The sequence below is a fragment of the Gavia stellata genome, chromosome 17 (genome assembly GCF_030936135.1).
Source record: "Gavia stellata isolate bGavSte3 chromosome 17, bGavSte3.hap2, whole genome shotgun sequence".
NCBI lineage: Eukaryota > Metazoa > Chordata > Aves > Gaviiformes > Gaviidae > Gavia > Gavia stellata.
The window spans coordinates 2,015,441-2,040,239 of record NC_082610.1 but is presented as its reverse complement, the minus strand read 5'-3'; the positions used below and the strand labels follow the sequence as shown (position 1 = coordinate 2,040,239).

Below are 24,799 nucleotides of genomic sequence, written 5' to 3'. Positions count from 1 at the left end.
GGGGGGGGCACCCCGGTTCTGGGGAGGGCAGGCGTGGAGGTGCTGCCGGGGCAGCCCCGGGGAGCGGGGCGGGCTCTCCCCGCCGGAGGAGGAGGAGGAGGAGGAGGAGCGGGGCCGCGGCACCGGAGGGCGGAGGGGAGGGAGGAGCGCTCCGCCGCAGCCCAACTTTGGGGGCCGAGCGCTCGGCGGTCCGCGCCGGAGGCCGATGGGCAGCGGGCGGCCGCTCTCGGCGCCGGTACCGGCACCGGGACCCCGCCGGGGCGGCGGCGCGGGGCGCTGAGAGCGGCGGAGGCGGCGACCGGGGTTCACCAGCGGAGCGGCCCCGGGGCCATGCCCCGCTGCGGAGACTAACCCGGCCCGGTGCATGGCACAGCTATGGAGGTGGTGGACGAGACGGAGGCTCTGCAGCGGTTTTTCGAAGGTAAGGGGCTCCGCGGAGCCCCCCAGCCCGCTCTCCCCCCGCTCTCCCCGGGCTCGGGGTGGCCCCGGAGCCCCGGCCAAGGCAGGGTGCAGCCACCGCCTTCCCCAGCGCCGGGGCGGCCCCGGGGCCCCGCTCACCTCGGGGGTCCCGAGCTGGTGGTCCCGGCACGCCGAGGGCTGGGGAGCGCCTTGCGTGGTAGGTTGGGTGCCTGCCGCCACCCCGGCGTGGCCTTCGGAGCGGGCGCGGGACGGCGGCGCTGGCGCGGGGATGGCAGGCGTCACGGCGGGGCCAAACTCCTTGGCCGCCCGTTCCGCTGGCCTCAGGACTGGCGACCACTCTACCTGTCCCCCGAGCCACCGCCGCTGGGCGCAGCGTGTTGGAAGCGGGCTCACCGCTGCGGGCTTGGCTGGGGAAGCCGCTCCTCTTCGGTGCAGGACATAGCCCATCCTGCAGCAGTGGTGTCCGGCAGCGGACCCCGCGCCCTCCCTTCGCCGGCGTCCGTAGGCCAGCGCTCTCCAGCCGGAGCCCGCACCCCTTCGGGCACCACGTGTCTGCAGATCAGAGTCTCCTTCCCATCAGCGCAAACCAAAGGCAGCTTTTACCGAAACCGATGGCGGAAAAGTGGTTGTAAAGAGAATTTGGCCTCTGTCAAGCAGGGGCGGACCACGGGTGCTCACGGCACCTGAGGATTTGGTAGGGCTGAACTGCGTGGCTGGGGGGACGTCGGGACCCCCATGCCCTTTGTTGGTCCTCCCTCGGCTCAGCGTTTCTTCTCCCCGCTCTGGCTTTGTGGGCGCACTTCGCTCTTCCTCGTTGACTGCCTCGCTGTTTCTTTCTCGCTCGTCGTCTTTGTCTCTCTCTTTCTGGTGCTGCGCCCCGCACCGCGTGCCTCCCGTTCTCCAGCAGGCCGTTCGCCAGGCGGAGGTTTCGGTTGCACGGGCTGCGCACCTCGGCGCGAGCCCCTGGCACGCGGATGCGCCGGTTGGGGGGGAACGATGTGCCCGTCCTAGCGAGGCTCCGTTCCATCGACGTGTCCTGTCGCCGGTGGCAGAGCTTGGGGTCTGCCGGGGTGGACCCCGGTCCGCGGAGAGCAGGCTGTGCGCACGGCTCAGCTCTGGAGCTTGGATTCCCTCTGGAGTCCTCGTGCTGTGCTTCGCCTGCGGCGGGATCGGGCAGCGTGCTGCTCGCTGCGCCGAGCTGCTCCCTCGGCCTCGGCTGGGGCAGGGGGACCGTGTCCCTTCTGTTTCTTTGGCTGGTGGAAGGATTTAACCCGAGGAGGAAAGCGAAGGTGCGCCACAAGCAGAAGATGCTCTCGGGAGCGAACGGAGGCTCAAGCCGCTCGCTTCTCACTTTCCTCTCTTCTGGCATCCCTGTGACGCTCAGTAATGCATCTCTTCTTCTTCAAAGGAAAAAGCATCCCCTGTTCCTTCCAGCCGTGATTCTGGATTCCCGGGAGCGACAGGATTAGCGAGGATGGGAAGCCTCGCCACGCGGGCTCTTATCGTGCGCTCCCAGCCTGTGTTCTCCTCCGCCTTCAGGGGGCTTGGGTTGTTTTTAGGGTTTCGCTTGGCCCCAAATCCTGACTCCTGCCCCCCCGCCTCCTGTCCGCTGGGCACCTCGCCGGCGCCCTGCCCAGCCCTTGCTCAGCACCCCGACGTTCTTTACGGGCGTTAGGCTTCAGCTGTCTGTCTCTTCGTTTGTAGAAGGGGAATTTCTCTCTCTCCCCCGGAGCGTCTTTTTACGGGGCAGAAGGTTTCTTTCTTTCTCTCTGTCTCGTTCGCTCTTTCTGGGTGCTGGGGGTGGTCCTGCTTGAGCCGGGGGTTGGACGAGGTGACCTCAACCTGCCAACTTCAACCGTCCTGGGGTTCTTTCTCTCATTTTCCTTCTTTCTCTTTTCCTTCTTCCTCTTTTTATCTTTGTCTTTTCCTCTCTTTCTCCTTCTTTTTCTCTCTTTAGAATTAAAACCATCTTGTCCCTGTAAAAACTGAGAGGGAGGGAAACCGGGGCTGAAGGATATTTCCTCGCCTCTGCTCTTTGCTTCCTTGTATAACTTCTTTTTTCCAACTTCTCCGATCTTAATTGTCTTGCGGAGCCCAACATGGCTCTTTATTTCCTTTGGGCAGCTAGAGCCCGTTGGCGACGTTATTAAAAGGTGCCCGTTATGACGCAGCGTTTGAGGGTGAGAGGAGAAAGTTTCACCACGAAGGATTGCTGCACAGTTCGGTTTATGCAGCGAGCGAAGGAACGAGGTTCTTTCCTCCTGTGCACGCTTTAACCGCCGTGCTCTGAAGGAGTACGCGGCCAACCCGATCCTCTGTTATTTGGAAGGGGAGGTCAGTGCCTTAAACTGCTAGCTTTGCGGCACGGAGTCGGATCTGCCCTGGCATCTCCCTGTCCTGAAGGATTAACGGTTTCTGGATGTGTAACACAGTGGTGAACGATAGATCTGTTCGAGCTTATTAATTTACAGGAATAAACTCATTAGTAGAACCGCTCAGTACCCCATCGCTGCTTTAAAAGATGTCTGCTGATTCCCTTCCTGGGGGGAGCACATGTTCAAACCCTATTTTTCTTTTAGAGTGAAATATTTTTCCTTCTCGCAGATCATCCTCTCACCGAGCGGGGATTTTACGCTAAAGGGATTTCTTCCCATACACTGAAAACCCTGAAATAATTTGGGAATTCCCTTTCCTTTGCTTGACCCTGATTTGCGCGGGATCCGAGCCCGCTGTAAGCGATCTCCCCATATCTAAGAGTAATCCCGTAGGGCTTGTATAGCACTCGGTATTTCAAAGTGTCAGACGAGGATTAACTGGGCTCTTCTCGCAGGCTTTTGGGGAGTGGGGGCTGTGCCGGCTGAGGGGTGGAAGTGAGTTGGTGTCTGCGCCGATTCCAAATCCCGGTGTTCAGCCAGCTCCAGCGACAGGGTGGCAGGTCCCATCGCGGAGCAAGGCTTGTTTTGGGGAGTGAGCGCTCCCAGGATTTCAGGTCCGATTGCTCGTCTCCGGTTTTTTCAGCTGCGGGAGACAGAATCATGGAATCATTAAGATTGGAAAAGACCTGTAAGATCATCAAGTCCAACCACCAACCCAACCCCACCATGACCACTAAACCATGTCCCGCAGTGCCACCTCCACACGTTCCTTGAACCCCTCCAGCGATGGTGAATCCACCACCTCCCTGGGCAGCCTCTTCCAATGCTTCACCGCTCTCTCCATAACGACATTTTTCCTAATATCCAGCCTGAACCTCCCCTGGTGCAACTTGAGGCCATTCCCTCTTGTCCTGTCAGACAAACCTTTCTTTTCGTAAAGAGGGCTCTCGGTGTTTCCTTGGGCAGGATATCCTTATTTCCCTGGAACATAGTTGGCTGCTCTTTGAGAGGGAGATCTGAGACGTGCGAGGACGGAGAAGCAGAAGAACGATGCGCGAGGTTTAGGGCTTTGTTTGGGAAGGGACTAGGGAAAAGTGTACCTAGTCTCTGAGAGGAGAGATAGATCGGGCATAACTTCACCCCCTCCTGGGGAGCGGGATGAAGATGCCGCGAGTGGTAAATATGTTTGGTGGTGCCCAGGACCGTCCTGCCGAGGAGAGCTTGGGCAGGCGGCTGGGAAAGCTTGGAGGCGGAGAGCGTGGGATGCCGGGGGTTCTGGCAGCGGAGGTGAAGGAGCTCAGTTTGGTCTTTCCATAGTATTGGGAGTGTTTACCCAGAGCGTTTGTATTTTGTATCAAAGGAAAAGTAGGGAGTGGAAAGCGTCTGACCCTTGGCTGGCATCCTGCTAGAAACCTTACCTTCCTCCCTGCCTACCACTCGCGTAAGGGAAACAGTTACGACAGAGCTCAGCTATTCGGGATCCCTCTCTCTCTTGGCTAATTTATGAGATAAGAGGTTGTTAAAGAATGTATATCGGGAAAGATGTGCAGAGCAGGGCTCGGGGGGCAGGGGAGCGGGCGGTTTGGCAGATGGCTGAACGGGGATAGGGCAAGAAATGGGGAAAGAATAGCGAACGCTGAAAGTTTGCAGGGTTTGGGGTCGGACCGTAGTTGGGAAAGACGGTAGCTGGTTAAACAGAAAGGGCCGGATTTCAGTGAGGGCATGCGAGTCCTGTGAAATGAAGCAGCCCTCGACAATTTTTCAGCCAGCACAAGTGGCTGGAGCGCGCGGAAGCACGGGTTTGTCAAGCGGCCCTGCCTCTGTGCCTGCGCGCGCGGGAGCTGCCGGTATTGCGCTCGCTGCCGGTATTGCGCTCGCTGCCGGTATTGCGCTCGCTGCTGGAGGCGTCGCAGGAGCCTCCGAGCTGGGAGCGAGCAAGCGAGTGCCGGGCGTTTTATCAGCGAGGCAGCAAGCGTGTTTGTCTTAGTGAATGTTTTTGCCCGTAGGAGTGCGTGTGTATGCGCGTTAATGGCATCGGTTGCTTTCTCGGTGATTTTTATTGCGCGTTGTGGAGTGCTTTACGTACGTGAGTAGGAAATGCCGCCTTGCAGCCCTGCGGGGAGAGGTCTGGGCCATCGCCCCGTTTTTCTGGGATGAAGAGACGTGAAACGATGGGGCTGAGGCAGAGGCGAACCCAGGACTCCCGCGTTTGCACCTTGTCCATTGCGCTGGGTCGTCAGGGTCGGGTCTCTGCGTGCTGTGGGTCTGCGGGAGGATTTGGCGGCGGATGGGAACGAGCAGAGGAGGATTTCACTGGTAAAACTTCCACTGATGTAAAACGGCGAAGCCGTGAGCTTAAGGGAAGAGGAATAACGGTTCCTCTTCAGAGCTGCCCAACACCTCGTGGTGGGGTGAAGCATCCCTGAGCTGGAAGGGCTCTGGCTGCTGGCAGCGCTGGTGACCCCCCCTGTGCGTTACGGCTCGCCGGGGGTTCGCTGGACGACGGGGCCACTTTCAGTTTCTGCCAGGAGGATTGCCAAAAAGAGTCACAGAGAAACAAGGGACTGCTTTGGAGCCTTCCTTGGCTGCTTAGGGGTGCAGAGGGGAGAGCGGCGGTTTCTTGAGGCTGAAAACCCTGGGAGCAGACAGGGCAGGAGCACAGTAGACTCTCGTTCCCTTGAATTATATGAAAGAATAGCTTTTTTGGGAGCTGGGCTTCATGCTTGCGCTTCACCCTCTGCCTGTCCAGAGGCCCTTAGCCTCTGCATCCCCCAAACGCATCCCCGAGCTCTGACGCTGCGCCGGAGAGAGGCTTTCCTGCGCCCCTTGCATAGAGCTGTTCGACGTGGCAAGAGTAAAGGCAGAGGGAAAGCAGCGGGGAAACGCTGCGGAGAGTCGCGGGCTCCGTGCGAAAAGCACAGCGTGATCTTTGCTGCGCATCGCTGCGGGCGCCTTGTGCCTAGAGCCGACTCTCGGGAGGAGCGGGGTCGGGGACGCGGCAGCTTTGCGGTGTGACAGTCTCTGCGGGGCCTGGCTGGCGCAGCGGGGAAGGTAAGAGGCTTTGTGTGGAGCGCTTTGCTGGACGGAGTCAGCCCGTGACAGAATGGTCCTGGGGAACCTGGTACAGCACAAACACATGACCATCCCTCCTGGTAATCCCCTCGCAGACCCAAATCCCAGTGTGTAGCAGCAGCCTCCCAGCCTCCTCCCTGGCCCTCCCACTCTTCCCTGAGGGAATAGAAAAACCAGCCGGCAGCAGCCCTGGGACCTGGACAAGCTGAGCTAGGCGGCATAATGGCCGAGGGGGAGAGCCGGGACGCAGCGGGAGCTTGACGCCTGCTCTCACCATGCTCAGGATGCGCTGGATCCGCGCAGGTAACAGCACAGATCTCCCAACCCTTCCACGGCTCAGCTCGCCTTCTCCTCTGCCTCTCCATCTCTCTTTCCGCTGTGATTGTTTTCTGGTCCTCCGCTCTCCGCCCTCTATTTCAAGCTTCCCCTGCCCACCCGACTCGGTCAGCACGTGCCCTCAACAAGAGCAGGTAACGTGAGGATGCTGGTGAGCCCGGCCCCATCCTAGGGGCTAAGCAGAGGAGGGAAGAGAGAAAAACGTCCCCTTGAGCTCATCACCAGCAGCCTGCAGTGCTTGGCTGAGTCCCAGGGGGCCTCTTAGGCGGGATATTAGGAAAAATGTCTTTCCGGAGAGAGCGGTGAAGCACTGGAAGAGGCTGCCCAGGGAGGTGGTGGAGTCACCATCCCTGGAGGTGTTCAAGGAATGTGTGGCTGTGGCATTGTGGGACATGGTTTAATGGGCATGGTGGGGTTGGGTTGGTGGTTGGACGTGATGATCTTACAGGTCTTTTCCAACCTTAGTGATTCTGTGATTCCCGGGCACAGGGGGAAGCTGCCACCTCCATCCCAGCAGGACCAGTGGCAGGAGGTTCCCAGAGTCTTCAGCCAAAGCGCTTGTCCTCGTCCACTCCTGAGGGCAAGGCTCGTGCAGAACAGTCTGCCGCTTCCAGCGTGGTCTTGTGACTGCGCTGGTACTTCTCTGGGGTCTGCCCTTTCTCCCCAGTTTCCCCAAAACTCCCTTTTCCTGGGTGGGAAAAGGACAGGAGACATCGAGATGGAGTAAGGCCAAGAGCTGTTGGTAGGAGGGTGGATCCCTTAAGACGTCTGATAAGGGGTGGGTTGTGATTCAGAAAGAGTGACGTGAGCACACGCCCGCAGAGGCTCCGTCGGGGACAGAGAGGGGTATTTTGCCCGTGTTTTGGTTAATGTATCTTCCACAGCTTGGTGTCCTGGGAGCGATACCCGGACACGGACCAGGAGAGGGGTTTGGGAGGAGGTGGCGGGAAGAGGTGGCCGTTGGGGCAGGTTAGAGGGGAGTCGTGCCGGAGGTGTGACCAGGCTGACGGAAACGGGCATGTTGGTGACTCAGAGATCCGGCTGACCCGCGCTGCTCCCTGAGCCTGGGCCGGGGTTGCGCAAGGGCTGCTGTCTGCAAGGATATGGGAAAGAGATGCCGGTCAAGAAGGAGCCTTACTGGGGTGCTGGATAGGCAGGGTTTCCCTCCGCCCTCTCGCCCTTCTCTGCTAGAGCAAAGCTAGGGCTGGCCTTCCGGGGCCGGAGTCATCCCAGCTGCCGTGTCGCTGGCTGCAATAAATGTGGAATAAAACGGCTCCTGGGCACGGTTAGCCTGGAGAGAGCTGGGCGTTGCCTGGAGAAGTGCAACCCCACCTGAGCGGTGCGTAGGGAAGTTGCTCTCCCCACCGGCTCTCCGCCTCCTGCCATAGTTCAGCGGTCGTCTTTTTGCTGCTTCTGCTCTGCTGTCGTTCTCCGCCCATGGTCTCTTAGGAGAAATAAAACCAGAAGAGGCCTTTCAAAGAAGGAAGGGTGATGGGGCCCTGCTGTACTTGCCCTCTTCTGGTCCAGGGGCCATGTGGATTCCTCCCGCTGGGACCTTGGCGTGATCTTGGAGCCGGGAGCCGTGCTAGGAGGGTGCCAGGCTGCGGCCACCGAAGCCGCCCTTCCTCTCTGCGGCCCAGAAAGGGTCCGTGCCTTGGCATCCCTCCAGCGTCTCTCTGCCCCGGGAGTTCCCTGCCCGGGCATGGCGTTGCTCCGGCAGAGCTTGCTGGGTAACCCCCTTGCCTTTTTCCAGTAGTGTTGCTGATTGGACTTGGACTTTGCACTCTCTGATAAGAACCCCAGTAAGCTAAACGTGTCTGAGGAATGATTAACTAGTGTCTGCGTTGCCGGAGGACAGGGGAGCAGCTGTGACTGGAGACACAAACAGGGACGGGCTTGTGGCTTTTGGGCCCGAGCTGGCGCTTGCCGGATGCCCTTCCCATGCGCCAGCTCACGGGGCAGCATCCTTCAGGAGAGGGAGCCCACACCATGGCCTCCTCGGTGCTTTCCAGGCAGACACCAGAACTAGGGATGGACAGAGAGGGATGAGACTGTGCCAGATCAGCCGGGGAGGTGCGGAGTCTGTGGGAGGATAGTGCTGCTGTGTAGGGAGAAGAAGCCCTCTTGGAAGTAGAGGGTGGATCGCCTTGGACACCACGCTTGGCTATCCGGTGGCTCCCACTTATGGTTTCATGGATCCACCCTCTTATTCCTACTGACTGGCACGCTTTGGCATAGCCTTGCTTATCCTCCAGTCCTTCCTTCTCCCCTTGGCACCGTTTGTCCCGACGGCAGGGACAGAGGACGTCTGCTGGCCGAGGTGGCGGAGGTGGACGCTCCGGTCGGCCCAGGACCCGGGGCTCCCCGCCGGCGTCCAGCACACCCTGGAGCGCGTTCAAGGCACGTTTGAGTGAAAGGCTTCCTTCCCGAGGGAAAGCGTAACGTGACGCTCAGGGTCCACCGCTTATCTCGCTGAACTTTGGTTCTTTCAATGCCGTTAACTCAAAATGGCGAAAGGGAGCTCCGGGAGCGGGGCTGCGGGGCTGGGGAGGGCGGCCACCCCGGCTGGGAAACGCAGATGCCGGAGCTGTTGTGGAATGAGAGCGAACGCTTGCGGATTTTGCTGGCTTTTGGGGCGGTGGGGAGGAGGAGGGCTGGTTGGAAAGGCCAAGGCTGGGGTTTTAAATAGCCTCGGTGTGCTCGGATCCAGGATTCGAGGGCAGAGGCGAGGGGGAAGCACGGGGAGCTGTCCTGGGGGTGCCATGCGGCTGTGACCATGATCCCGTGGCATGTGCAGGGCTGCAGGCAGGGGTAGGAGTCATTTCCTCTGGTGCAGCACAGCATCGATGCTTCTCTTTCATATCCCAGCCGCTGTGACAGACCGGCTTGGTCGTAGGAAGGCTGGCCTCAGTCTCTGCAGTGCTTAAAGTTTTCTTAGCCTCTCTGGGCTTACCCTACATTTCCTTTTTTTCCCCACTCTTCCCCTTCTGCTCTATCCAGTCTTCTGTTCTTCAGCTGCTCTCATCATTGACAGGACAAGAGGAAATGGCCTCCAGTTGCACCAGGAGAGGTTCAGGCTGGATATTAGGAAAAATTTCTTTATTGAGAGAGTGGTGAAGCACTGGAAGAAGCTGCCCAGGGAGGTGGTGGAGTCACCATCCCTGGAGGTGTTCAAGGAACGTGTGGACATGGCACTGCAGGACATGGTTTAGTGGTCATGGTGGGGTTGGGTTGGTGGTTGGACTTGATGGTCTTACCGGTCTTTTCCAACCGTAGTGATTCTGTGATTCTGTGATGGATTTGTTTGCAGTGTATTGAAGGGGATGTACTGAATTATGCCCTAAGTGATCGCAAACTGCGTCGGTAGGAAGAGCAAAAAAAAGCGGGGCTGTGATTGCAAACCAGTGTGGAGTGTGAACAGAGAGTGAAGGGGCTAGCTGAAGCAGCGTGGGATGGGACCAGAAGCAAGTAAGGAGCTGATAGGCATCTGCAATGCCGACAGCCGTGGTCTAGCTTTGGTGAGATCTGGTGATGCAGTCACCATCCCTGGAGGTGTTCAAGGAACGTGTGGAGGTGGCACTGCGGGACATGGTTTAGTGGGCATGGTGGGGTTGGGTTGGTGGTTGGACTTGATGGTCTTACAGGTCTTTTCCAACCGTAGTGATTCTGTGATTCTGTGATCTCTGCTTTTTTTAAAAACAGTAATTAAAGCAATTCTTGCTGGGACTGCTTTATTTATGTTTTTTTTTTTTCTGTAGAGTCTTTTGTCATCACCCCAACATTGCAGTAGTGTATTATCTCAGGGGACTCAGAGTGCCAAAATGAGCTGGTTTTCGTACCCGAGGAGAAGATGATAGTAATTGGTGGGGAGGAGACAATGCAGAGGGCGTAGGGGTGGGCACGGGGCAGGATTTGCGGAGGACACAGGTGGGATTTCCAAAAGAGCTGGAGGCCTAATTCCTGTAAGCTGGCTGTCTGCCTTGATGGCAAGGACCACAGAGCGTGCTGAGCCGCTCTTGCTTGCAGCCTTGAGAGTATAAAGACGTGATATAAAGAGTACGTTCGACTTAATTTGGAATATGAAGATTCACTTAGTTTATGTCTGACAATACTTATTAATCAACAACTATCATTTATGACTTTTAATCCCGCGTGCTGATTACAACTGACTGCTAGAAATCTAGATAAACAGGAAACCAAACAACTTATCAGCCTGCTTGATCTTGGCTTATCTCTTCTGTTATGACAAGCCATGGTTATGGACATTGATTCAATAAAGCACTAAAAAGTGCGCTTCGACTTTATTGGAAATGAAACACCTGCTTAAGTAAAGCAAAAGCTTAAAAACTGTGCGTTATAAGGGCCATCAAGCCATTTCACAGTTGGCTGCTTGCTGATAATATAATGAATGCTCCGCTCAGTATCAGAACAGAAACGGTCTTTTCCCTGATGAGGTCCCGTCAAATCAAAATCTGAGGTCAATGAGAAGTTCTGGGTAGGGGGGAGTCGGAGGACTTCTGTCCATCTCCCCTCCCTCCTGTCTATTTTAATTCAGCCTTTGGAAAGGGGCGTTGGAATGGTGAGGTGGATGGTGACGAGTTTTCACGTGCAGCGTAGTGGAACGTGTAGCGAAGATGTTTCAAATGATGTTTCAGAACTCATCTCCTTGGGGTTGAGGGGCTGAGGGGACACCAGAAACAGCAATGTGGGGACCTGCAGGCTGGGGACAGGCTGCACAGCCCAGAGTGAGGAGTGGGTGCTGGAGGTTGTGCCGGTGTGCAGGGGCTTGGGAAGAGGAACTGGTCAAAAGTCAACCCAGTCCAAGAGGATGGTCTCGTGGAACATCAGGGTAGGGACCTTTCCTGCTCCTCTGCTTTTAGACGCAAGTACTGTGGCTCTGTTACACCCAGGAGGCATCTGTGGATGCAATAGATCATGGATGATCACCGATAGAGATTTTTACCATGAATTTTCAGCACAGCTTTCTTAATTTAGTCAAGGCACAAATTTGTAGGTGATCATGACATTGGGCCAGATTTGGCTTTGAAAGAGATGAGAATGATACCGCTGACAGTGAGCTGTGATGTGCAGTAAAGCTGATACCAGACACCACAAACATTTACCACCGCTGGTGCAGAGCAAGACCTTGTCAGGAGGCCGTAACGCGTAGGCTGGAAGGCTTTCGGTTGGCTCCGGGAGGGAGAGAAGTAGTGGGGTTTACTGAGCTGTTTTGTTTAAACCCTCTTCTCTGCAGTTTTTAGAAACCAAACCGCACTGAGAGTGAGCTTTGAGAACGGGGTAGTAGGGATGGGATGGAGAAAGTTGCTCTGATGTGTCCTTGTTTTGTGTTTTAAGCCGCGGGTTGCTCAGCCAGTGAACGAGTGGAAAAGGGGACATGAATTTGGGGAGTGCAGGTTGCTCCCTGGGGATAGTCACTGCCTGAAGGAGACTTGTGGAGGCCTCTGGTTTTGCAGAACTAAACCCCAAGTTTTGTAAAAGTTGTTTCTGCTTTGATCAGCCTGTTTTTTAGATGGGTCAGGGCGGTGTTTGTTGGTTTAGGGCTTTTGTCAATGCAAGAGAGACGCCTTAAATCTTTTTTTTTGTTTTTTTTTTGGTGTTTTGCAAACTTGAGACCCCTCAGTAAACCCAGCGGCTTGCTGTCAATGAGCGGTTGGGAAGTCTCATATCATTAAGGTGTTTGTCCTCGTTGCTGGTGGCGTTGCAGTGGGGGGGAGCTCCGAACCTCTTTGGACTGGCAGAGCCAGACCGTGCCCTGAAGTCTTTACGGTCCTGGTGAAGTGTGGAAGGGCGAACCTCCCCGCTTGCAGAGGCAGCTAAGGACCACCCGGGGTGAAGTGACCTCTCCCTTCTGTTCCCATCCCTGTCTGCACCTCTTTTCTTGCTTGCTGATTTCCTAAGGCCCAGGCAGTGGCAGCAAGTCTTTCAATAAACTTACCTTCTGATTTTTCCCTACTTTGACAATATCGTTTCTTAAAATAAAGACGCTTAACTGAGTTTCAGGTTAGAAGGAACTATCAGCTCTTCTATCCTGACCCATATAACAGCTTTGAGCAATGCGACCTCCAGCCGAAACTGTGCAGGCGTAATAGGTTTGGTGGTTTTCTTACTGCCACATAATTTATCTATGAGATTGAGGTTAACATCCTACCTTTGCCGGGAGAACTGTGGAGCTTCTCATCATGGGTGGTTGGGGGTTTGTGTTTCATCTGTAAAAAAGAAAAAAAAAAAACAAAACCCAACCAACCAACCCAAAACCCCATAGCTCTGGTTTGGGGCTTTTACAGGAAACAATATGTCCTGTTGAACTGTGAGGAACTGGTCGGTCTTTGCCCTTGGCTCAGCCCTGAGAGTCTGCATGGGCTGAGAACTTCTCTGAGGGACCGGAGAAGTCAAAGAGACTTGGTGCAGATTGTCAGCAGCGGTCGGTAATTCACGTGCTTCTGCAGGAAGCTTTTTTTAAAAAACCAAAGAAACAAGTAACGACAGAAGTTTCCAACAAGAGCACAGCGTGCAGGTCGATTAGCGCATGGGTCTGACTTGCTGGCTGGTCTCAGGACGGGTCTCTATAAAAGAAAGCTTTGTGTCTGTCCAGCCAGGGGCAGAGGCAAGGTCTGCCAACCTCTTCCCGCAGCTCCTCAGGTCCCTGTGCCCTTTTCCGAAGGGATAAGCAGGGGTCTCTTCCAGGCAAAACAGGGGGCACGTCTGCAGATGTGGTTTCCACCACCGTTTTACGGCATGAATCCAGGCAGTCCCCGGTTGCTTTGCCTGTGTCAGCCCTTTGTGTAACGGACTTGTACAATTTTGGAGCAAGATCCATCTCTTCCTTTCTTGTATCCATGTAGCCCCTTGCAGAAGCGACTACACAGGGATAAAAGGCCAGTAGCCTTGGGAATTTCTTTCGCCCCGCATGGGCAGAGATGTCACAGGGATCAGAGCTCTAGGCACGAGCACTGTAAAAAATAACCGATGGAGACTGCCGTGGTTGTTCAATAAGTGTGGACTGACCTTACAGGAAAGAGACTTCTCGGCTCTCCCTTCGGTGCGTGCCGGCGCGAAGAGGCGACAGGCATGAAGAGGTGACGGTGCCTTGGACAGCAATTCTGTCCTGGCAGGGCCTTCCCACCGCCCTTCTCCTTCTCCGGCCAGGAGGTCAGCTCCGGCCCTATGACGAGCCCCACGGGCCGCAGGGAGATGGCAGGACGGTCAGCCTCCGCGGGACAGTCACAGCTCGTTTCCCATTTTGCAGGCGCGGTTGGGTGGAAGAGCTTCAGAAAGTTCACTGAGCACCTAAAGGGAGGTGCATCGAGCTGAAAGTCCCATTTAATTCCGCTCTAGACCTAAGGGGTAAGCGCTAACGTACTTGACTGGTGACGTGGCGTTGCTCTTCCCTAGAATCCTGCGTGTAGGGGGTCGCAGAGAGGTGGGTGTTGGTCTCTTCTCCCAAGTGACAAGTGATAGAATGAGAGGAGATGGCCTCAAGTTGCGCCAGGGGAGGTTCAGGCTGGCTATTAGGAAAAATGTCTTTCCTGAGAGAGCGGTGAAGCACTGGAAGAGGCTGCCCAGGGAGGTGGTGGAGTCACCATCACTGGAGGGGTTCAAGGAACGTGTGGACGTGGCACTGCGGGACATGGTTTAGTGGGCATGGTGGGGTTGGGTTGGTGGTTGGACTTGATGATCTTACAGGTCTTTTCCAACCTTAGTGATTCCGTGATTCTGTGATCTTGTCAGGTTTTTCTATCGCAGCCCAGAAGTCAACCGTATCCTGGGCTGCATCAAAAGCAGCGTGACCAGCAGGTTGAGGGAGGTGATTCTGCCCCTCTGCTCTGCCCTGGTGAGACCCCACCTGCAGTACTGCGTCCAGCTCTGGAGTCCTCGATACAAGAAAGACATGGACCTGTTGGAGCGGGTCCAGAGGAGGGCCACAAAAATGATCAGAGGGATGGAACACCTCTCCTATGAGGAAAGGTTGAGAGACTTGGGGTTGTTCAGCCTGGAGAAGAGAAGGCTCTGGGGAGACCTTCTTGCAGCCTTTCAATACTTAAAGGGGGCTTATAAGAAAGATGGGGACAGACTTTTTAATAGGGCCTGTAGCAACAGGACAAGGGGTAATGGTTTTAAACTAAAAGAGGGGAGATTCAGTCTACATATAAGGAAGAAATTTTTTACAATGGGTGTGGTGAAACACAGGAACAGGTTGCCCAGAGAGGTGGTAGATGCCCCATCCCTGGAAACATTCAAGGTGAGGTTGGACGGGGCCCTGAGCAACCTGATAGAGTTGAAGATGTCCCTCCTCATTGCAGGGAGGTTGGACTAGATGACCTTTAAAGGTCCCTTCCAACCCAAACCATCCTGTGATTCTATGATTCTATGTGTGAGCAGACTTCTAGGAGAGACCCAGGAATCTGCAGACGGAGAAAGCACCTTTTCTATCGTGACAGACCTCGATCCGCACAACGAATCTCTAAAAGACGTGGAGTGGGGGTCTGGCAGGGGACGGATCCTGGCTGCAGGGTACACTCGTGCTGTTTCAAAGACGTACTGGGGTCTGTCATAAAAGAAAGGAAAGTGGGGAAAGAAGGCTTAGAAAACTTCAACAAAGTGGGCTGTGCTGTCTTGGGGGAGTTTTGGGTGGCTGAAACTCTTGTCATTTATCTTCTTGGCTCAGCTTTTCCCCCCCAAAATTGGTCATGGTCGCCAGCACAGCCATTCCAGCCTTTTAGATCACCTTTCATTCGTAGCTCCCGGTGTTGTTCGTAGGTAGTGAGGAATTATCCTACAGCCTTTGGAGGGAGCTGAGCGCCGGAATTAATGCTAGCACTTCTCTTCTGAGGTTAAGGAATGGTTTGTCACTTGTGGGTCAGCTTCCAGGGAAGCTCCCTTTGCAGCTGGGGACTGGCTGAAGGACTTGGGGCAGGGGATGAAGCCAGCGTGCTGTGCTGGAGGGAGGTGTCTGGTGGGAGCGGGACCAAGTCAGTGCTCGTCCCCTTCCACGGACGACTCATGATTTATGGAGCTGCGGTAATGTGCTGTGAATGAATTTTGCTAATAGAACTCCCTTGGGAGGATCGGTGAACTATGCTGAGGACGAGGGAAATAGGAAAATACTGTCAAAAGTGTTCCTGAACTGCTGAAAATCCTAAATCAGCTTCTAATCACTGAGTTACCTCTGAAACCTTTGTCCATAACTCAACGATGAGGAGACCCTGAAGGACAGTCGAACGTTGCGTTAGATTCAGAGCACTGCGGGCTCTACAACTAGGAGGGGCCTCCAAGAGATCCGAGAGGTAGAATCGCTCCTAGAGCATCTCTTTGAGAGTCATTTTCTTATCGTTTCCAAAAGATGGTGACCAGCAATGTTAATATTCCTATTTATTGCGGTCAGAGGTGAGGGCTGTGGGTCTGCTGCGGCCGCGCTTCGCAAGCGGGGAGGCGCAGATGGTCCCTGACCTGCGTGTTTTACCTCGCTGGGAAAGCTGTTGCTCCCTGCTAGGAGCAACGTCTTATTTCACGGCTGCCGCTGTCAAATCTTGCGCTCCGACTGCCTGAAACTCCCTCCCCATGAGCTGCGTTCTCCAACGCGAGTTCAGATACGTGAGGATTCAACCACTGCTCAGCCTCCTGGTAATAAACACACCAGACAGGGACTTCTGTAAAGCTTCTTGTGCATCCCGAGCAGCGTTATTTCGACCTTTTCCAAAGTCTCTCCAGTATTTCCGTGCCCTCTTCCAGACATACAGAGGCGGGCCGCCCATTCCAGCAGCGGTACGCAGAAAAACCAGGACCGTTTCTCCGTCTTCTGCTCCGTAGTCCCCTTGCGCACGGAGAACCCTGCAGCCACCGTCAGAGCTGCGACGTTGTGTCGAGGGCTTGCGGGGCTGCGGTTGGTCCTGAAAACTGGAGCCCTTTCGCGGAGTTGGTTTTTCCCAGCGGTTTCCCAGCCTGTACGTGCTATTTCCAGGCGGTTCTCTTGCCTTTTGTGTTGTTATTACGTGGCAGACGGCTTGCTGTCCCTTGCCAGGCGATTCAAGACGCTCTGTAAGAATGAGTATTATTTTTTTTCCCTTCCTTTGCTAGCCCACCAACATGTGTGCCGCCTTCAAACTTTGCCGGGGGAGAAGAGCAATAGAAAATGCCGCACGGCTTTGGCGCGGGTGCCGATCCCTGGGGATCTCTGCCGGTAACCCCTCTGCTCCTTGCTGCCTCTACATTAACAGCTGTATTTTAGCTCTGTCAGTTGTGTTTGATCTCTCTCTCACGTTCTCTCTGTCAGTTCCATGCGGGGGAAGTTTCTAATCCGGGATGTCGTTCGGCATTAAGTGAAAGGCACCGGAGAAATTCGAGGCCGTAAACGCTGCAGGGCAGGGGCTGCCTGGCTGGTATTTGAATTGACAACACCTAGCCCAGCAGACCTCGGAGCGTGTTGGTACAGAGGCACCTCAACAACAAAGGTATTTAGTGACCTAAAGATGCCGCCGGTCCCAGAAGCGCCGAGTGAAAAGATGAAGGGGGGATTTTGCAGGAAGACCAGGCTTTCTGCTCCGTTTCCGATGACGTCTGCTGCGGTTCAGCCCAGCTGCGGCTGTGGCCCTTGGTTTTGGGGAAAGCAAAAGAAGATGACACATCTGGGGGTAATCATTCCAAATGTAGATTATTTTTTTTTTTCAAAGGGAGAGAGACAGCCTGCCTGCTCCCGGCGGCGACGGATGCTGGGGTGGCAATGGGAAGCGATAGCGCAGGGATCGTTGTGCCCAGGACGGTGGCGGGAGATGGATAATGTCACGCTGGTGGTAGTCAGGACCGGAGGAGTTGGCCGGGGAGCAGTTGTGGTTAGAAGATAGCGAATGGCCCAGCTGTGAAATCCTTGTGCTGTTTAGCACGGGGAGCACTGGCGGTGAGCGGAGATAAGAAAGGGAGCATTCAGGTCGAGCTCTGAGGAGGGCAGCCAGACTTGGAGGAGCGTGGGGCCGGAGCGTCATGTCCCGAATGGAAGTGACGGAAGTCCAGACCCACGGGGCAGAGCCCCACGGAGCGAGCTGGGGACGAATGACCTTGTGCTGGCCTGGACAGAAGGCTCTAAGAGGTCTTTTAATCTATTGATCTAATGACTCATACAATTTGTGTAATTTCCTCGCCTTCCCACTCTTCCCTCGTAACTCGGCTCTTTGTCACAGTTCTGGCTGGCAGCGGGACAGACTCGTTCGCTCAGGACCTACACGCTGCTTTCCCCAGCAGGTGCTTTAAAGCAGCAGCAGCAGCAGCGTGTGATCCCTGCCCTGATGGAAGGAGCTGGCTGAGCGGTGCCGGGAAGCAGCCACAGTCACTGCCAGTTGTCCTCTGCGCCAGAGGGAGCAGAGGAGGGATGACTCCCAGATTCTGCCCGGGCCAGGTACCGGGAGAGGGTTCTCGATGTAGTTCGCAGGTCCCTGACCTTCTTCGTGCGTCTCTTCTGCGCTCAGTCCTTTGTGAGAAGGTCTTACCCATCGTCATCCGTCCCTTGTGCTTCTGTGCCTGCAGCTCAGGCAGTGCTGCCGTGAGGTTTGTCTCGCTTTGGGCACATCTCCCCCTGATTTCAGCCCTTGTATTTACCTCTGTTTGTCTAATGCCTGGAGACAACTCGTTCGAGAGCCCGAGGAGCTGTTCTGCCCGCGGGAATGTGTGCAGGCAGTGCCTTCCACCTCCCCGGGGTGACCTCCTCATCCTCTCCTCCGGGTGTGCTGCCCTCCCCACACAGCGTCCTCGAGCAGCGTGCCAGGCACCTTCCCTCTTGGTTTGTACCGCTCCAGACAGCACGCTGCTTTGAAGCGAGACCCAGAACACACAGGGAGCTTGCAGGGTGGATGGGATCCAAGCAGCACATTTGGTATCTGATTTGTATTGTCTGGTAACTGTTTGCTAAATCCCTGGCGAAGGAACTATGTTCCGCTGCGGGAGACAGCTCACGGTTCGTCAGAAAATGCAAACAAATTTTTTCTTTTTAAAAAAAAAAAGAAACCTCAGTTTCAGTCTGAAAGCCTATACGGAAAGAGCCAGCATGACAGTAATCCCTAGGGATTTTTCTGGGGTTGTTCAGCCTGGAGAAGAGGAGGCTGAGGGGAGACCTCATCGCTCTCTACAACTACCTGAAAGGGGGTTGTGGGGAGGGGGGTGTTGGTCTCTTCTCCCAAGTGACGAGTGACGGGACTAGAGGAAATGGCCTCAAGTTGCACCAGGGGATGTTCAGGCTGGATATTAGGAAAAATTTCTTTACGGAGAGAGTGGTGAAGCACTGGAAGAGGCTGCCCAGGGAGGTGGTGGAGTCACCATCACTGGAGGTGTTCAAGGAACGTGTGGACGTGGCACTGCAGGACATGGTGGGGTTGGGTTGGTGGTTGGACTTGATCTTGCAGGTCTTTTCCAACCTTAGTGATTCTGTGATTCTGTGATTCTTTAAATACTTACTTTAATTGCACCGTTATGTGTTATTTATTGTGGGTGGCTAGAGAAGCTTAGCTTAGCTCAGGAAAAGGCAAAGCACGAAGGTGACTGAGCTAGGACACCAACACCTTGTTGAAAAGCAGCTTTCTTGGGGCAGAGGGCTCTTCAGCCCGGTAGTTAAGGGCATGGAGATACTTTGTGCAGAGTAGGATGAGGAGCTAACGGGTGGAAATGGTGTGGCCCATTCCTCAGGAGATTAATTGATCAGGTGAAGCCTAATTCGGAATTGCATCTGTCCGAAGGATGTGTCCTCTGCAGTGAGAAAGTCTGGGTTTGGTGGGGGACGCCCTGAGTAAAATTCTGTGGTCTGCGTGATTCGGGGATATAATGGTTGGTATTGTCTTAAGATGGATGAAATTGGAGAGAAATAGTGTCCGCTGTGTCCTTCGGTCCATCCCTCCCTCAGGAGTACGAGGAGGGCAAGAACTGCCGAGCAGGGCACATCAGCTCATGAATCAGCCCCGAACAGGAGCCACGCGGCAGAGCAGGAGGGCTCTCGCCAGCCCGTCTCCCCAACCCCAACGCTGCCATCCAGCCCAGCGTGCGTCGGCTGCGGGAGGACCTGCACACACGCTGTTTATACTCCATAGCTGCTGAGTAAGACTCGAACCACTGAAGTGGGATACGTTGAATCTTCTCCTTGTTTCCTCCTTGGGGAAAGAAATGACTGCCCTGTGTGCCTGACTGGTCCGCTTCTCCTGGTGCCGTTGCTCTTAGACCCTGGGAAGCGGCCTTGGGTCTTGGGAGGTTTGCACCACGTGTGCGGCAGAGGTAGAGGAGGGTTTACTGCAGCGACAGTTGAGGAAACGCAACGACGCAAGAAGCTTTGGGGTGCCCTTTGCGATTTTTCGCAGGAGTCAATTCTGGAGCGAGCGCTATTGCAACGTAGCGCTGAAAGCAAGTGCTCTACGCTTGCGCGTCCCAGCTGTGGGAGAAGAAGGAAAAGCCTGGTGACCTGACACTCCTGCTTGTGAAAGATCGGTGTTGGTTGCACAGAAGTAGCGATGGCCCTCCCCAAGCCCTGGCAAAAGTCCCATCTAGATAAATCGCTCCGCTTTCTTACACTCAGGCTCCTCTGGAGGCTGTCCAGACTGGACAGGAGAGACCTTGTTGCCTCCCAGTTAGAAGGGAGGAACGAGACGCCCGATCTGGACGTGGTGTTCCAGGCGATGCTTGGCTGCCTGTAGGCTTGTATTCTGTTGCTGTTTGATTATTAATCTTCCTGCCTAAGGATTGTTTTGTGCTGGGGGGTTTCCAGGAGAGGCAGCGCAGCTCCGAGTCCCCCGTGCCTGTGGTGCTCACGTCTTCAGAATTGGGCTGAAAATGGTCTCCGGAGCGGCTCCTGGATCACCGAGTTTCCTAAGAGCCTTTTCGGGAGCCACAAGCCCGGCAGCATTGGTGGCCCTGCGGCGAGGTCAGTGTCCGGGGACCGTGGCCCTGGGCTCTCTCCCTGGCAGTAGCAGAGCAGTGACATTGCTCAGCCATCTGCCATCAGCCTTGTCAAGTCCCTGTGCCTCCCTGAGTCTTTATTGCCTCTCCCGGTCACCGCCGAGCACGGCAGGGCTCTGGGCAGCTGGGTCGCAGTCTCTGCTTAATGCCGGTACGTAGCTGCTAATAAATATTACTATTTTTTTTTCTTGTATTGCCGGTATACTCTGGTAATAATTCACGCTGAAGAAAGTGTGAATTATCTTTTGCTGATAGCGAGAAGAGCCGTGCTGGACCTTCGCTGCCCCGATGGTGACAGGGACCTCATGCACATAGGTGTGACCCTACAGAAAAAAGTCACTCCTGTCCCCCAAAACTTCCATCTAGGTAAAGTCAGTGGGCTGCAGAGAGGAGCGCGCAAGGGGTTTCCGTGCCGGAGCAGAAGCTTTGGCTTATGTCTCCTTTTTGTCTTTAACTGCAGCCCGCTGAAGCCTGGTGAAGCGGAGCGGCCGCTGTGCCGTAATCCCGCCCAGGGCACGGCTGGAGGAGCCGGGCGCCTGGTGCTGCTCTCCCTCGGGTCGGGCCGGCCCGGCAGCACGAAGGAACCTCAGCAGAAGGGAGCCGGAGGCTGCGCTGAAAAGCCTCTCCCCGTTCCTGTCTTCCTCCTGGGCTGCGGACTGGAGGTGCGAGGGTGGCAGAGCCTCGTGCAGCGGTACCTCCCCGTCAGCCCCGAGCTGGGGAGATGCCAGATGAAGTGGCCATCTCTGGTCCTGTTGTCCCCCCTGCCAGCCCTCCGACACCCGCGGTCCGGAGAGGGAGATAAAGGCGTTGTCTTCTGCCTCCGCGGGACTCCAAACAAATAGGGCAATGTGCCCCCCTGGGCAGGCACCTTGGACCCCGCCAAATGGCGACGCTTGTGTGGGTGCTGCTGTTCCTGCCATCTTAGTGCATGAATGGACAAGCAGGGCATTGACGGCCGCGGGGACACGCACAAACGCTCCACTGTGTCCCCTCTCACACCTTCCCCTCCTCCTCCTCGGCCCCGATGCCCGGAGGACAATGGCTCTATCCATGCCAAGGTTCACAGCTGGCAAGGGCGGAGGAGAGACCAGGACAAGGGTGGAGAGCCGGAAGGAGAAGGGACTTGGGATGGTCCGGAGAGATAGCGGCTCGGGGAGGGAAGGGATGAGGGGAGACGGGGAAATTCGAGAGGGGCTGGAAGAGGGAGAGAGGAGAAGGTGGCGAGAGGTGGCTGGCGGAGAGGCCGGAGAGGGCAGTAGGAAGGAGGGAGAAGAAATAGGAGGGCTCAGGAAGGTTTGGGAGAGAGGATGGAGCTCGGCCATCCCTTCTGCATGGAGCTGCCCGCCTTTTCCCGCAGAGCTCCCTGCGGGACGTGCCCATGCCCTGCTGTGGCGCAACGGGATGGTTTCCTCTGGCTCCTCACGCCTCTTCTTTCTTGGGATGTCTCTCACCTTGTCCTTCCCGAGGCCTGGGAGACAGAGAGAGGGCATTCTCTCTCTCTATACACCTATACAGGGTATATATACTGGCTCGTGTCCCCTTCTTGCTAGTATGTCAGGAATGGCACCACGGCGCAGCAGGTATGGGAGGGAGGGATGCTGTTGGCCTGCGCCACGACACCTTAAATGGTTAGGGACGCTTTCCAGCTTATCGCAAGGCATTTTTGTCAGGTATGTTCTTCTGTGCACGTAAGCTAGGGAGTTGCAGGTCTGCGTGAGAGCAGGAGCTTTCCAGGGGATGTGGAGATGCTGCTGTGGGTGGTGCTGCTGACTCTGGACACGGGGCTGCAGGCTGGCGGTGGTCTGGTTGTGCCTCGTACCAGTGTCGTCCGTTACTCTGAGTGTTTTGCCACTGGTGTTGGTTCGCTGTTCAGCCGGGTTGTTGCTTCAGGGTCTTCCTGGCCACTGGAGACCCTGTGACACTTTTTACCCGCCATGGTAAATCTGGGGTCTTGGCTAAATCCCCCCTGTCCCCCATGTCCATTCCTTTTGACGCACTACGGTCTGCATCCCGCCCTAGCTGGCATGGGAACGCGGTAGTTTCTCCTCTCGGCAGCGAGAGGATTGCAGTGGGGTTAGACGTGGGAGCGGGGATGCTGTCTGGGAGCTCTCCGAGAGCGAAGGAGAGCTGCCGGGGAGGGAGGGAGTCAGGTACAGTCGGGCTGGGTACAGTCTTGGCCTCTCCATGGAGAGCGTGTCAAGGGGAGGCGTGTGTCTACGTTCAAAGCTGCTCTCAAGTTGCTCCATTCATTGGTTCATTTCAAGCATGTGGCACCCAAATTAGGCTCCCCGGAGCCCATAGGTTCCAGGTAATGCCCAAATTCCCACGAACCCCCAACTCCTTAGCCCTGAGTTTGATGTTTTCCCCAGGATCTCATCCCACGGACTCCCAGAGCTCAGCCTTGGCTGTGTTTCTGGCGTGACTTTGGATCTTGAGCTTTCTGCTCTGGAGTGAACGGGGGATGCACGAGCTGGGGCAGGACTGTCCTTGGTGATGGGCTGTCAAGGGAATGTCCCCAGGATGGGACGCAGGGTGGCGGCTCTACCTCTGCATTGACTGGGACAGCCCTACCTTTCGCGATGGGAAGGGGCACGTGCTGCGTTTGCCTGTGGGTGGGAGAAGGGTGTCCTAATGCGGCTGAAACCGCTCGAGGATCTTATTTAGGAGCAACCAGCCGGCGTAGCTCAGCGTGGCTCCATCAGTGTCAGATCAGGTGAAGGCCCCTGAAGCCAAGCAGTTGACACCACGTCAAAGTTTCCGCCGCTGGCAGCCCGTGCAGATCCCAGCAGGCTGTCCCGGAGGGGCCGAAGGAAGACGATAGAGGGGTTGGCGTGAGGAGGGGCTCACCCCATGGAGGAATCGTGCTGTGGTTCAGGGAGGAGGCCCGGGGGCCCCTTTCAGTGCCTCGGACAGCCGGGGCTTCGCTCTGGGGTGGTCCCGAAAGTGCTTTGGGGGAGACGGAGGAGTGCTCTGGCTTGGCGTCCCACTCGGGTTACAGGAGCCACTTCTGCTGGGAGCGACTGGTTATCGTTACAGTCAGGTAATAAAGAGCATTAATTAAGGAGGAATGCTGGGCTGGTATCTGGGGGGAGGCAGGGGCTGTGGGGTTGCCGTCCCTCTCGCCGAAGGGGATGTTTCCACCCCCTCCGTACCCTCTGGGCAGCCCCGGGTTGGGCACGTGGAGCGATGGGGAGATCGTCCCGCTGTCCCTTACGCAAGGAGCTCTGTCCCCACGGCTGGCTCTCCCCGGATGGCGGATGCATAGCCCAGGTCTCTGGACAGGGACAGGATTTTGTTATGGCCCCTCGCCGTGTCCCGCTCCAGGCAGGGCAGGCACGGGAGGGATGCCATTCCCAGCCGGAGCGGAGCAGGGCTGTCACGCTGGGTGCTCTTTGGGCTTCGCCCCATGCTGCAGACCCAGCCGGGTTCCTGCTGTGATGGAGAAGCAGGTCTGAAGCTGAGCGCTGGCCCCGCAGCTCCCCGGGCTTAAGCGGTGTTTGGTTAGCCAGCCATGGCACGGATTCCTCGTGCTCGCGGCCAGGCCGGCAGCCAATCCGCCAGGGCCGAAGGATAAACAGGGGAGGAAGCAGAAGGGGGTGCTGAGCAGCGTGAGGCCCCGGGAATGTGCCGATGCGGCAGCCCGGCCTGCCGATTGCACAACCCCTCGCGCACGGCCGCAGGAACGTGCTCAGGGCCGTGCCGGGGCTCTGCACCTCACCGTGGCATGGCGAGCTTCGCAGGCAATGCCGTGCCATACCGGGTGACGGCTGGTGGGCCTTCATGCCCGGCAGAGTTTGCTGGGGCTGGCTGCATTTGTCCTGCGGAGCCGTGTATCCCCCCAACGCTCGGCATCCACTCCAGTGCCTGCTGGAGAGCTGCTGGGAGAGGGAACGCTGCACCTTGCCCTGTGGGACCGTCAGCCAGGAGCTCCTGGGGTCTCTCGCTCCCGTGCCACTGTGCACCCGCTGGATATTTCGTTATTGCCTCCCTTTTCAGCAGTGGTTTTGTCACCAGGGTGCTCTGTGCCTCAGTTTCCCCATAAGCACCCTGCCTTCACGTGCTTCGTGTAGGGAGGGCACCAAGCGGAGGTCCTTGGGCAGGTGGCTGTGCTTTGCTGGTTGCAGTGACCAGCTGAAGGACCGTCCCCAAAGCTATGGGCTCTCCAGCGCGCTCCAGCCGCCTGTGCTGTACCACCAGCACCACGTCCGCGAGGCTCCTCTCCCCGCTGTGCTGTATCCGACGGCTCCCCGGCGTGCTGCGGACGCGAGCGAGCCGCGTGCCCTTTGCACCAGGTTTCAGGTGAAGGTTTGCACACAGCTGGGTAATGGACCTGGCCCGTCTGCAGGTCAAGGACTTCAAACCAAGGGCCGGTGCCACTATCTCCTGCAAGCTGCTCCCTCTCCCGGCTGCGCTGCACGCCGGGCACTGCCCAGCGCCTCGCTCGATTCCAAGGCAGCACAGCAGCGCTCCTCCAAAACCCTGGGAGCGCAGATGCTTGCCCCCATCCCGGCCACGCTGGCAGCGAAGCGGGAAGTTTGGCTGCCGCAGTGCCGCCGGAGCGCTCCTTGTCCTATCTGAAGGGAACGCGGGGCAGTACTACAGCCGGTGACGTCTGCCGCACTTCAAGCAAGTGTTTTGGAGAAGCAACCGGA

At 56.5% G+C, this 24,799-nt stretch overlaps 1 protein-coding gene across 1 annotated transcript in view; it reads left to right on the top strand.

Annotated features, from left to right (window-relative positions):
- The first annotated feature begins 375 nt into the window (after positions 1 to 375).
- The window catches only part of MYRF (myelin regulatory factor), a 63,005-nt gene continuing 38,581 nt past the window's right edge, over positions 376 to 24,799 (top strand). The window contains exon 1 of the mRNA XM_059825872.1: positions 376 to 421. Within this exon, the coding sequence (XP_059681855.1) occupies positions 376 to 421 (46 nt within the window). The remainder of the gene's footprint in view (positions 422 to 24,799) is intronic.